The 13,920-nt window shown below is 38.8% G+C and overlaps 1 protein-coding gene across 1 annotated transcript; it reads left to right on the top strand.

Annotated features, from left to right (window-relative positions):
* Positions 1-668: 668 nt before the first annotated feature.
* SOSTDC1 (sclerostin domain containing 1) lies at positions 669-4,477 on the top strand. The gene is made up of 2 exons (XM_054273953.1): positions 669-982; positions 3,183-4,477. Exons 1-2 carry the CDS (start codon positions 778-780, stop codon positions 3,596-3,598), a joined length of 621 nt encoding a protein of 206 aa, XP_054129928.1. The 5' UTR covers positions 669-777; the 3' UTR covers positions 3,599-4,477.
* Positions 4,478-13,920: the final 9,443 nt, after the last annotated feature.

Here is a 13,920-nt window from a genome sequence, read left to right as displayed (position 1 = left end):
CGAGCATGGTGTAAGGCTATGAATATGGATACTTTTGTACTAAGGAGCCTAGAGGAGACACTTTTTATGTGTGGTGATACAGAAATACAGACTTATAACGCTGCACACCAGGGAGAGAATATTCCCCTAAACCAAGTAACTTCCCTTGCAGTACTCCCTGTTGATCAAAGCTGCATAATTTAAAGCATCTAGAGGCAGCTTTAAATTATTCACGATATTTTTTTAAAAATAATTTTGGTATATTGCAGACAGTATTTGTGTAACTAGCAGTCTTCTATAAGTTCTATAAATTTGCATCCACATAGAGCTCAGCTGAGTTTGAGAAGAGGGTACATAACTTTGCATGAGTTGGGCAGGAGAGACTCATTCTGACACCGTCTTAGTCACATTATGCCACAGTGCCAGAGCATGCAGGACCACGCGGAATGGCAGGGCAGAGCCGGCAGTCTCTAGGTCTCAGCCTGAATGCTGCTGTGTGCCGGTTCCTAAGAGTTTTCTGATACCCTCAAAAGCCCCAAATAGGAATCCTGCAATTAGTGCATCAAACTCCTCCTTTGCTGCAGTCTTCTCTCCTATTGGTGAAAGGTCTTCGCAGCTCATGTAGGGACCCCACCCCTTTTGTGGGTTTTCATTCTGAAGCTATCCACAACTTTACACCTGAATGAATGCCAAACCTCTCTGAATATATAAAGGAAACCTGCAAGAGCAATTTCAGTTACACAGAAGGAGCAGAAGGAAAAGATTTCATCCAGCATTGTCAGACAGCCTGAACCAGCCATGCTTCTCCCTGCTATTCACTTCTACGGCTTTCTCCTGGCTTGCATCTCCACGAGAAGCTACTTGGCTTTCAAGAACGATGCCACAGAGATACTTTATTCTCACGTCGTTAAACCCGCTGCGGCGAGCCCAAGTAGCAACAGCACGTTGAATCAAGCCAGGAACGGAGGCAGGCACTACAGCAGCGCTGGATCAGACCGTAACAGTGAGTATCCCACCGCGGCCGTGGGCGGCAGCCCCGCCCGGGCCGGCCCCGGCAGCGGCAGCGAGCCCCGGCCGGAGCCGCGCACCCCCGGCAGCGCCCCGGCCCCGGCCCGAGCGCGGCGCTCCAGGAGCGGGGCCGGGCACGGGAGATGCTGCCGGTGCCGGGGCCGGGCCGGGATCTGCCCCGCCGGGCGGCTCCGAGCCAGCCGCCCTGCCACCCCCGTGCTGGGAAGTCCTGCAGGACCGGCTCGCTCGGGCAGGTTACTTCCTGAGCGAGGCTCATCCAGGAACGCCGGGCTCTATGGCATCTATCCGGCAGGGAAGCGAGATAAAGAAAAAGGAGAGAGAGGCATTCCCAGAGCGCTCGCTTTTTTGACTCACCTCCCACTGCGGGCAGGGGAGGTGTCTGGGCTACTTTTCAAGTGCAATAAAAAACTCTGAATTTTGTTCCCGCTGTTTAGTTTTACTTCCTGCCGTAGCACTTACCCGCTTAACACCTCCAGCAAAAGTAAACAAATCAGCTCGTAATTTACCTATGATCTCTGCTCTAACTTGCCTTTTTTATATCCAGTCTTTTCCTTCTGAGTTTTATGTATATAAGTCAGATATGTGGGGATGTGGAAATCTGCTGACTTTATCTGTTCCCTACCCTGCACACCTCCTTTAAATGAAAGAAATCCAGATAGAGGAACATACACACACACCAACCCACCCACAGCAACTTGATAAAAATAGAGTCATCCCTGGAAAGTGAAGGCAACAAGTGACACCGATACCTTTCAGCTAAGCCAGGTGTGTCAGCTTTTATGAATGCTAGAGGGTTTTAATGCACAGGAAACATCTCATCATTATGAGATTACTGGGACAGCCCAGTAGGTATTCATTGTCACTGAGCTGTCACTGGTGAAAAGCTGAGCCGGGGAAGACAGAAAAACAGAAGGAAAGACAAACTCAGATCTGTGACCAGATGCTTCCAGGTACATTCCTGAGTGCAGCTGCAGGAAGGCAAGCTTGGATCTTTTCTGCAAAGCAGGCAGTAAAGCAGCCCTGTCAATATTCCCTGGGATCAGCCTGCAGATTTACAGTCCCCTCTTCTTGCCCACCCTGAGACACAGAGGACAGGGTGAAGCAATCTTAACGCACTGCCTCAGTTTAGAACTTGCTTCCAAAAATCCAAGTAGAAACAGAAGCAGCCTGTAGCTGTGATATGTAGATGCACCTTCAAAGCCTTTTATGATTCATTCTGAAATGTTTCTAGTAATTACTTCTATTTTAAAAGCATTAGTTAATTGCATTGTGTGTAGAATCTGTGCCGTAATTGTCCTTCGGAAAGAGGGAGAGCACAGACAGTAAAGATTGCTTATTAAAATTAAGCACACCGTGGGCGTTTATTTCAAAATATAATTACTGAAATAAACAGTTGTGTTTATTGCAGGGTGCAGAGCCGCACACAGAGACGGGTACAAACATGCCTGTGTGAGAAGCTCTGCATGTTGGCTCTGTCAGCTGCCTGAGAGAATTTGCAGAATCCTCTATGTTGCATATAATATACAGACTTTGTAACTACAGTTACAAAGACGGTGTTCTCTTGAGGGCGAAAGCACCCCTCTGAAACTGTTACTGCTAATCATTCAAACTTCATAGGCAGAACCCCATTCTGTGGTAACTTCAGCTGTTACCACTTCTGCAGTGCCTGCTCAGAGCCGCAGAGTTCATGGGAGAGTTCAGTCCACTCTAACAATGGAACAAGAAGAAACACACAGTTTGAAATTAATTTAAAAGCATTTCAACTGTTTCCAAAGCAGTGTTTTCCCCCTTGCTAATGATCCAACATAATTGCTGTAAACATCACAGAGCAGATTCCCTAGACTGAGAACGAGCAGGAAACATTTCTTCCCTTGGGGCATTTTTTCTCTTCTAAAAGGTATGTCCCTGAGAAGAAGTACAGAGAATAAAATTGCCTCTTCTACCACAACTGCTGGAGTGCATGTCATTAGGATTTCTTTATGCTGTGGTATTATCCAGAGATACCATCAGCACTTGAGGCCCTTGTGTTGGGGGACACAGCAATAAAGAGATGTCCTGTAAAGATTACAGACTGCTTTAACTTCTGTAAAACATACCTGGTTAATGTGAAAATGACTGGCTAAGGAAATCACTCCATTCTGATCTCAGTGTTTCTTGTTCTGTGCATTCTGCAGATCGTGTTCAGGTTGGTTGTCGGGAGCTGAGATCCACCAAGTACATCTCAGACGGCCAGTGCACCAGCATTAACCCCCTGAAAGAACTGGTGTGTGCTGGAGAATGCCTCCCTTTGCCACTGCTGCCCAACTGGATTGGAGGAGGCTACGGAACCAAGTACTGGAGCAGGCGGAGCTCGCAGGAGTGGCGATGTGTCAACGACAAAACTCGCACTCAGAGGATCCAGCTGCAGTGCCAGGATGGAAGTATAAGAACCTACAAAATAACTGTGGTCACGGCCTGCAAGTGCAAGCGATACACCAGGCAGCACAATGAGTCCAGCCACAACTTCGAGGGGACCTCTCAAGCAAAACCCATCCAGCACCACAAAGAAAGGAAAAGAGCCAGTAAATCCAGCAAACATAGTACAAGTTAGAAGTCAAACATTTGCTCTCTCATCTCCCTCTCCTTGTGCCAAAATTGAACTCACCTGTAACCATTTGCTTTACCATTCTGACTCCTTAAAGACAAGTCTGCCATTGCTGTGTTCTCAGTTGACACTACATGCTTATTGCTTTGACCAAAATCAAAAGGGGCATTCTCAGCATATGGACTTTTTGAGTGATTTTTCCAAATACTCAAGATGGGGAATAATACAAGCCTTCCAAAACCACACTATAAACTTTTACAATTTCTCCAGCCATGGAAGAAAAGAAAAGTTTCCAAGAGTACTCACTGAAGTAAATTTTGTAAAATGATGCTTTGTTGTGTGTTTTCCTGAGAACATTTATCACATCTATTGCCTTTTATATCATATTTTATGACCTTCTGACAACAGTTTAAAATACAACACTGTGTATCTGCTTTCAGATTAATTCTAAAAAAAGTGCTTTGCATGCTCACCTTTCTCTTATCTCAGTATACCAAAAATTAAAATATGCATGGCAGCAATCAAAAAGTAAAGCTGAACAAACTATTTATTTGTTGTTGTAATTATTTAATGAGCTTTTATGTGTATTTCCCTTCAAAATTTCCTTATGTTTATAGCTTTTCATATGTATCAAAGTATTTTCCTATGATTTGGGGCTGGATTAGAACATACATTTGTAGATAATGTAAAATAGACATTTTAGCATTTAGGTATATATATTTTAATTTTGAACATTCATAGACTTAGGTGTTATTTTGACATGGCAACATAAAACCTGTATTTTTCATTCTTCATCTTGTATTATTTTTGTTTAAAAAGTGTGCAATCAAAAGACAGATATGACTTCCTTTCAAATTCATTGGTTTCTTTTTTTTTTTTACAAAAATAAACACGGCTAAAAATGGTATTGTCTGGCTCTCTCTATGAAAATGCACACATTTCAACCAGTCACAACACTTAAACTTAAAAAAGGGAGAATATTATTTGGTATTAAAGTCTATCCATAAAATCTAGCATTGAAACCATCTTTCTCAATGTAAAAATCTTATATGACCATTTAACAGATAGTGTTTATTAATGGTCCAAGTCGGGTTCATATTTAACAATTCTCAAGCTCTAGATTTCAGAAGAAGTGTGTATTTGAGAAATTTTACAAGCTAGTGAGACACCACGGTTTTTTTCTTTTCATTAGTAATGATCAAGTCAGTATAATGGTGCAAATTACATATGGTTTCATTTTTTCTATAGAACCAATAGAGTCCTGCACTTTTATTCACAAATTCTTATAGAATGTATCAGAAAACTAGTAATTAATCTACTTTTCAACACATAGTGCATGAATCACCTGTTCTTAATCTTTCAAGCTCTATTTAAACACTGGTCAAGATTTCATCATGGGGTTCTGCTGTTCTTAAATCATTAACTTTTACAATCCATTTGCACCCAAAGTAAAAATTACACAAGAGGAGAGTAATGAAAAATCTTACCTGATAAGGTCTCACCCAAGTTCTCTTTGACCTTCTTTTTATCTCATCCTATTTTGCATTTTAATTCCAAAAGATTCATCATGAAGTTCTTGGCAGAGATCTTAGTCATTAATGTAGAACTGTTTGAAAACCACTGCTGCTGCCTGACTTGACTTACTGAATCCTAATTTTTATTGACAAAATGTAATGATCTTCCCTCAAAGTTACTTTCAAGAATTCACGTTAAATTTGCCATATGTAAAAGAGAGATACACTTTTTTATTCAATTTTAAGCGATTCACATGGTAGTACAGTTAAAAACCCCCATGGCATTAATGAACTAATTGTTCCAAATTCAATTTTGACTGTGAAAATATCAAAATCATGAGACCAGAGACCATTTATACTTAAATTCTCTGATCTTAAAGGTGCTTCTTTTAAGCATAAAAGGAGAGATGATGAATAAAGGAGTTAGCAGGGAGAGAACTGAAATGACATTGCTGCTAGGCATATCAGTTCAGCAGACTTAAAGATCTTTTCATTATTTTAACAGACATTATAGTCTCATTCAATCATTTCATGACAGAATTTTTTTTCCAAATGCCAAACATCTATCTATTTTTAAATTGCTATCCAGCTACTTATTCAAGATGATAAAACATAAAATATTGAGATAATGGATTGAAATATAACCAATTTCAATGCCAACAGTCACTAAAAATCAGTAAAGCTGTTCTACCTGTTCTGTGTTTAACTTCCAGAAATAAGAAGGGTAAAAAACTGCATATCTTGCTCATAACTCTTCTTCAGTCAATGAAATTAGTCTGTAGGAACAAAATACATGTCTAATATCAGTTTACATTTAGAAATAGGGATAATAACTTCTAGATTGTCCTTTTTTGCAGAACTACCCAAAGGGGAATAATCTGACACACTTCTGCTAAAATGACTTTGTGAAATTTTGCTGGACTTGCTATAGAAAGGCCATGGGGCCCATTTCTAAGTCTGGTATATTTGAGGGAACATGAGGGAAGCCAGCAGGAGCTGTGTCCATCAGCAGCAATTTAATTTTGACGTGTCACTTCAGTTAGCTAAGGTCTCTTCTTTGGCCTCGAGTGGCTTTTGTGGGAGAGATCTGCAGGAAAGCAGCACTAGAAATATGTTAATGTAGAATTTTCTGAGGGAATAATGTTAATATGTGATGCAGCTTGTAGCTCTGAATGTTTCAATGTGGCCTATACAGTCTGCCTTCTGTTTCATCCTGTTACATGTGAACCCACAGGGGTCTGTCTAAGGATAGACAAAAGGCATTACACAAGTACATCTAACTGGTTTCTTGCGGAGAATCTCTACTAGGTAAAGTTGCAGTGGGCAGGATATGGGCCTTTGCTCTTGTGGAGGTCAGTGGCCAAAGTTTCTCAAAGACTCAGTGGAAGAGTATTGCTTAAAATGAAATAATTTTAGACATTATACATCTCAAGTTTGCTTCTGAGTTAAAAAGGAGAGAAAGCATGTTAAAATTTTCACCTAAAGTATTAAGTCAAACAGGTACAAGAAGTATGTAAATGTTTTGAAAAAGTACAGTGTAGAAGCAGATTAGATTTTTTTTTCATACATTAGACTATAAATAGTCTAGATTGATTACACTAAAATTATATAGAAGTTGACTTTCTCAGTGATGTTCAATAATATAGGCAGATCAGAATTCCAAATGCTTTGTTATAACGCATTTCAAACATCTAAAAAAGAACCTGATAAGTTTATAATTTCTCATACTTGCTTCTTTAGAAAACTAAAAGTGAATAAATTAAAAATAATCTGTTAATCTGCCATCATTATTTCATTATTTTTGAGCTGATGAAATCTGCTCCCAGCTAAGGGGTAAATTGTTTTATAATGAGTGGAAATCAATTTTCCTTAGACATTACTAGAAACAAACTTAGCCAGATGCTGATTGTTTTGATAGCATGGAGGCACTCAGAGGCACACTTCTTAGAGGCAGTGGTAGATAGTATGTGTCATTAAGGCATTTATCAACTGTGGAAGTCATAAGGGCCTGACATTTGCAATCTAGACTAGAAAGGCCCTTAACTAGTTTATTTATTCAGTTATTTAATAATAGTAACAAATCTGCTGCTCTCGCCTTTCCAATAGCCTTGGAATCAAAATCACCCAATCCAAGCTCAGTCATTTGTTTGGAAATAAAGCAGACATTTGAATAACAGCCTTCAAAATACCTAACAGATTTCTGCTAGTAAATCACTTTAGTCCTTCTAACCTTGACCTTTATATCCTTCCTGAAGAGGTACAACATTAATCAAGAAAGGACTGTTCAATACATTCCACTGTGAGAGTCTTGTTGCTACAGTATTAACCTGGAGGTGTTCAGTTGAAAATTATAAGGAATCCTTAGAGTTGGAAGGTATCCTATTCTCATGATGCATTTCCTTTCCCGGAGGCCAGGCAAGGGGCTTTGATTTTAAGTTCATTAACATACATATAAACATCACTCCAGGCTAAACCTGAAAATTCTCTAGAGATTTATGAGCTAAGCAGACATTCTGTCACTGGATTTGCTAATTTTGCCTGAACGTCGCCCCCACAAAAAAAAGCCTGCCCATGCATCTTTCTGAAAGACATCCAGCCTTTCAGCTCACTCCTTCTGTGAGTTATGTGGACTGACACACTAGGAAAGTGTGATTTACAAGCGTATTGCCTACCACTGAGTTAATATTCAAAGATCTACCTTACTCAGTACTTCCATGACAAGAAAATACTCTTAATTTTTAATTAAGGCTTATTGAACAACATGCCATGAAAATAAATAGTCTCTACTGATTGCTGACAGAAATCTTTAGAAACACTGGGCTGTAAGTCCATTTTGGGAGTTTGCATTTTCTTACCTCCCTTTGGTTTGACATGAAAAGTGAAAAGAGGTGATGTTACATTATCTGAAGTTCAGATCTTCTTAATGCTTCTTTACAACCACAAACAAAGAGGATGTCTTAATGGAAATTAAAATCTGGACAACTTCTTTATAGGGATGCTTGTGGAATATGGTACTTCTTGAATGCAATGGAAAATGAAATGAAATAAAATAAAATAATTCAGCTACCAGAAAAGAGGCTTAATTTAAAATCCCCTGAAATGATAATATAGTTTTGTTTACTAAACTGCAATGGTAATTCATGTCAAAAAGTGATTTTTACTACCACCTGCTTAAGTAAAAAATACTAAATCACAAAAAAATGTTTTGAACACTTGCTTTACTTCTTGTCCCCTGCTCTATTTTAGTAGTTGTATAATAATGTATAATTGTCCCATTGTTTAAACTCTTAGCTGTTCTGAATTACATTACTACAGCACACTTACTTTTTGATACATAAATATTTAAAATCTCTTTTTAGAATATCTGGATGCATTATTTTTAAATTTTGACTACTGGGAGGAAAAGCAATGCTGACTTGGCTTAGGAGTTCCACATTTAATTTGTTTTGTTAGGCCCAGTGAGAAGCGACTTAGAGAAGAAGCTGTAAAGCAACTTAACAAAAGCATGAACTATTCTGTGAAGTCTGGTGTTTGGCTGGATAAAGAAGAGCTATCCAGGCACAGTCATTAAAACTCTTTTACATAAAACAGTGGAGAATTGAGAGAGGGCCTAAGGAGAAAAGTACTTGCCTAGCCCTACCACAAGAACAGCCACTGAGAAGTGGAGTGACTATGCAAAAACACTCTGCAGCACACAGACTTTGTTTGAATTGCAGCTGAAGCAAGTTGAAGCATCTGTGGCTTGTTAGATTATTATATTTATTTGCTTATTTATTTATTCATTTACTTTGGGATAAGTAAATGGGTTTGAGAAAGCCTTTTTAGATTCCCTATGGCCATTAATTTGGGATGGAGAACAGAGTCTGAGTGTTTCTAAAATGCAAAGCTGCAAAAATTTTGGTTTCAGCAAGGAACACTTGCTTTTGGTGTATTTTTGTTGTCTTCATTGAAATGCCTGCTGAAATTTTGCTTTTGTTGCAAAAAATTTTGCATCTTTATTGCAATTTTTAGGACACTAGTCAGAACAGCTTATAGCACCTGGGAACTGGTTGTATCACTGCACTGCATCTGTTTTCAGATATTGAAATTCCTGAATCTGGGTAGGTCTAGAAGAGGAGAAAGAAGAGAAAGAAGATGGATCAAAATAAAGGAACAAAATGGCACATGGAGGACAGCATATGCTGTGTGTCCTTCATTTTCTTCTGTCTTCACAACTTTTCATGAGTCTTCAAAAGACTTGCTCCATCTGCAGATTGCCAAGCCCACTAGCCCATGAACATTGCTACCCCTGCGATGTAGCAGACTGTCAAGTCTGAATACACATGGCAGAAAACCATGTCTGACTGTCTCTGTGCCTTCACTTCCCATGCAAAGGGAAGAATGCACAGCACAGTGTGTGTCTGTCCTATTCCACAATGAACCAGGAGACTTTAGAATCTGCCACCTTCACAGAAATGCACATTCCACTGCACTGTCCATATCTTCTGATGGTGAGTGACCACAACCTCCTGTTTCTGAGGAGAATGAATACTGCCTAAGCTGACAAGATGCATGCACAGGTTTCTTAGAAAGCTATCAGTCTGCCACACACCTGGACTTCTTGTTGAGGAATTTGGCTCAAAATCTTGCTTACCACCTACATAAAATATATCAAATATCGTATACATGTATAAAATTGCAATAATCTGATTTTGTAAACAAGACAATCAAGAATATACTAGTGAGTTATACATAAAACCTCTTCTAGGTGTTATGCAACTACTGTCCCCATATTTTGTTTTCATCTTTTTGAAATCAGTTATGAATCTTGACATGTCTCCCAGAAGAAAATGTTTGCAACATCTTTTGCCAAGAATAAAGTAAATATTAAGGATTTCCATTCTAATTTACTTAATTTAATACTTCTTGGCATACGTCTTCCATAAAAGCCCACATTAGACACACCGTTCAAGCCACTGTCTGAATCTTCAGAACATAGTAATTTGTGGTAGTCTTATCTCAAATATTGCAGTCCCTTGCAAATCTGTTCATTTCTGCCCTTCCCTTTGAAACTCCTGGCTCTAGCAAAATCAAATCCTCTTTCCCATGGTGTTTCAATGACCAGGCTCGTTTTTTTACAATACTGACATTACCTGTCCCACAATTCCTTTCCATACACATACCACACACACACACCACACACACATACACACACACACACACACACACACACACACACACACACAGGCACAGGAGGATGCATTACTTAATCCATTTTCTGAAGCATTCGGTACTGAAGAAAACAAAATATGAAAAAACACAATGGTATTGGCACAGGTAAGTTCCAGGAAGAATTTTTAAAATAAAATAGTTAGACTGCAATACTCAGAAAAACAGTAGCATGATATAGAGCATTTTTCATCAAGTGGTTGGTTTGCATCCAGCTAGATTGGTATGCTGGAAAATAGTTAACCTTTGATGGTTGCTCAGCAGTGTATCCTAAACAAGCTGAGTCTCTGTATAAATTGTTGGACAACAGGTAGCCACATTTCTGCAGTTGGGAAAAATCTGTAATCTTGATCTTTCTAAAAATTGAACAGGATCAAAGGATTGACCCTTTCCAATCTGACATTTTCATGCTAGAACTGCAAAAGTCAGCAAAGGATAAGGCAAAGGACTAGGACAAAATAACTGTTTTTAGGGACTACCATCCTGCATGTTTTGCTCACTATAAAGCAACTGTTTGGAAAGAGAAAAAAGATTCACAAACCTTACCACAAGGCAGACTGCATTTTAAGGCACATCCCTTTACCAACTACCAAAAGGGTTAGAAAGTAGCACTAAAAAATCAAAAGAAGAGGAGAAAAAGGACTACTTGCATATGATTGTTTTATCGAACGTATACCATATCAAGAGACAATGAAGACAAAGTCCAGTTTTTGTGTTGGACTGTACCTTGCCTTATCGGCTGCAACTTCAGTCCCCAATGAAGTAGTCAGAACCAGTCTTCATTTACTGAGTGAAAACTGACATGGACACAATCCCCCCTATATGAACCCTGGCAAACTGACATCACCTTTATTTCTTAGAGGTAGGGCCAGTGAGTAACATTCCTGGTATTCTTAAAGTAATGACCATTATTAACATGACAAGGGATGCAGAAACAATGCTTTCAGTGCAGCAATAAACAGTAAAACTTGTATACCTATACATAACAAATCTGCAAATTTTCATTCGTGTTATTTGATTGTCTCAATCACTTGAATGCTAAATTGTTTAATATTCCTTCACAAACATTCCATGGAAATAACATAGAAGATGGTAAAGAATAAAACATAGCATGATAATATACACAGATCAAAATTAAAACAAAGATTCAGAGCCATGAAAATCCTAACTTTATTCCAAATCTAACTTCAACTCTTATATATTTTCTAATGTTTGATTACATCATTCTATATCATTGGCATCTTGACATCTGTGGCTCAACACCACTTAACTAGTTCATAAACTATGTCTGCTTTGAATCATCTTGGGGAAAGGAAACTACCATCAGTCTTTCCTCAGAGGTAACTGTTTCCTCAGTCATGACTGGACATCTGTCAAAAATAAACATTTTCCTTTTTACTGACATGATAGGGCACTATCCTCATGGCTGGTGTGGCTCTCATGTCCCAGTGACAGAGGAAAACAGCCACAGTGATTTCCACCCCTCAGCTTGCATGTCTTCATTAGTGTCACCATCCAGGGCACTGTGACAGCCAAGGACCCCAACCCACAGCTCCTGTACACAGCACACTACAGGGTGATGTTAAAGCTGAGATGGGCCCACCCAAGCCTGGCACTACTGAGCATGTGACCAACACACCTACAGTCTACAAAGACCCTTCCAGAGCCAAGTGTCTAAGACTAGTCAGCCATTTCTAATGAAAAATTACAAGGCCTCCATCTCATTGCCTACCTGCCCAGGCACTCCCCAAAGCAGTAGCAGTCTTTTTTCAAGTGTTTAACATTTCTGAATTTCAAAAATTCTCCTGCAGTCAGGGAATTTCACTCTTATGAATTACTGGATTACATACTATGGGGTAATTCTCTTATCTTTAAATTCTTTTACTTTGTGTATACAAAATACTAATCAGCTCCTGAAATAACCTTTCTCATCCCAGAGGCCTAGATTATTATCAGATAGAGAATGGATAAACACTTCAGGGGAAATATAACATTTTAGGGTGAAGCTTTAAAATGTATGCCAAACATCAAAATCAATGTGTGTCAATTTTTTCCTAGCACTTGTACAGCACACAAGCAAGGTGCTTCCTCTATGTCTCAAGAATTCATGGAAGAAATTTAGCTATCAAAACCATGTAAAACCATGTCAAAGGGGTTTGGACATGTAAAGCACACAGGACACAACAGGTGAAATGCAATGCATGTTTTTCAACATACCTACAATGAAATGAAGCATGAAAAAACTCCTTTGTATTCAAAGGCCACATTTCCTTTACATTTCTAGCATTAATATTCTCTATTTACACTTCAACTATTAAAAAAATATATTTTGCAGAATTGCCTATGAAGGAAATAGCACTCAGAATTCCCCTTAGGGATCTGATCTATAGGTGGCTCTACACACACTGTATATAAGGCATGTAAGCAGTCTTTGATATTTGATAGTCAACATTCACATAATTTAAGTTATGCATGTGTGTAACTCCCTTGCTGTACATGCTGGTTTGATCTCAGTTCCACATACCAATAGGAGCAAATCAATAGCACAACACTTTATCTAAGTATTCCACACATCTATAGCATCTTTCATCAAAGAATCTCAGACCAAGAAATAACCCTTAAAAGTCATATTTCTAAAAATACAACTATAAATATATGCTAATGTGAAATAAGATAAGATTTCTCTAAAGGTGCTAAATATACTTTGGAAAGAAAATATTTTTGCCCTTTTCAACATTGCCCCATCTATTATACTGCCTCAAGCTCTGTGTTTCCTATGACACTATATTGGCTTGGAAACCACTGTCACCACAGAGCAAACACTTCAAGGCAGCAGCTGTGCAACAAAGATTGAAATTGTGAAGATGTAAGTCAGTCTTAAAGGAACATGTGGATGGCTGATCAGCCCTCAGACTCAGGCAACAGCTAGAAAATTGTGAAGAGCATAAAATAACATGATTATTTTTTCTAGTGATCAGTCAGAACCGAAATAAAATATCTGGAAAAAAATAAGCATGCTTTCTATGAAGCCCAAGACTTGGAGATCTTGTGCAAAGTGCTACAAACAGCAATGGACATGCAAGATAAAAACTGAAATTCTATCCTTTGAGAGGCTTCCTAATCTCTTTAAATAGGCAAGGAACCTGTGTCAGTTTCTGTAAACAGTGAATTCTAGGATTTGAGACAGTTATTGGCGGTTTCAGGAGAGCCAAGATTGCTATCCCACTTGAACACAAAACCTGTCTAAAGAGAACTGGCATCCCACTTCCTTCCTTACAGCTCTGGATGTTCATTTTATGACTTGCCACCACTGAAGTAAAAATGTATATATCTGGATAAAATTAGTGAAATACAATCCTGCAAACACAAGGTTCTGGTTAAAAGCCTGCACAACTGCTCAGAAGGCTACAGATACCATGTTAGCTTCAAGAAGAGCTCTCAGATATGTAATATTTTTTATCTTTATGCTGTCTTTTAGAAAAGATCTTGCACCTCCACAGTATATTATGGGGTTTTGTAATTTTGCTTTTACAATTTACTTTAACTTGCAAAATATTCTTCAATTGCATGCATTTCCCTTTAAAATGCTAGTGAACTTTGCAGCTT

The sequence above is a fragment of the Melozone crissalis genome, unplaced genomic scaffold (genome assembly GCF_028551555.1).
Source record: "Melozone crissalis strain CALT ecotype California unplaced genomic scaffold, PUWL_Pcris_2 ptg000016l_1, whole genome shotgun sequence".
Lineage (NCBI taxonomy): Eukaryota > Metazoa > Chordata > Aves > Passeriformes > Passerellidae > Melozone > Melozone crissalis.
This window is presented reverse-complemented; position numbering and strand designations above follow the sequence as displayed.

What these genes read in the sequence shown, in the direction of transcription:
- SOSTDC1 (XM_054273953.1), top strand. Translation starts at nt 778, where the DNA reads ATGCTTCTCCCTGCTATTCACTTCTACGGCTTTCTCCTGGCTTGCATC. An exon ending in CGCTGGATCAGACCGTAACA is followed by an intron (nt 983 to 3,182) that starts GTGAGTATCCCA and finishes TGCATTCTGCAG; the next exon opens with ATCGTGTTCAGGTTGGTTGT.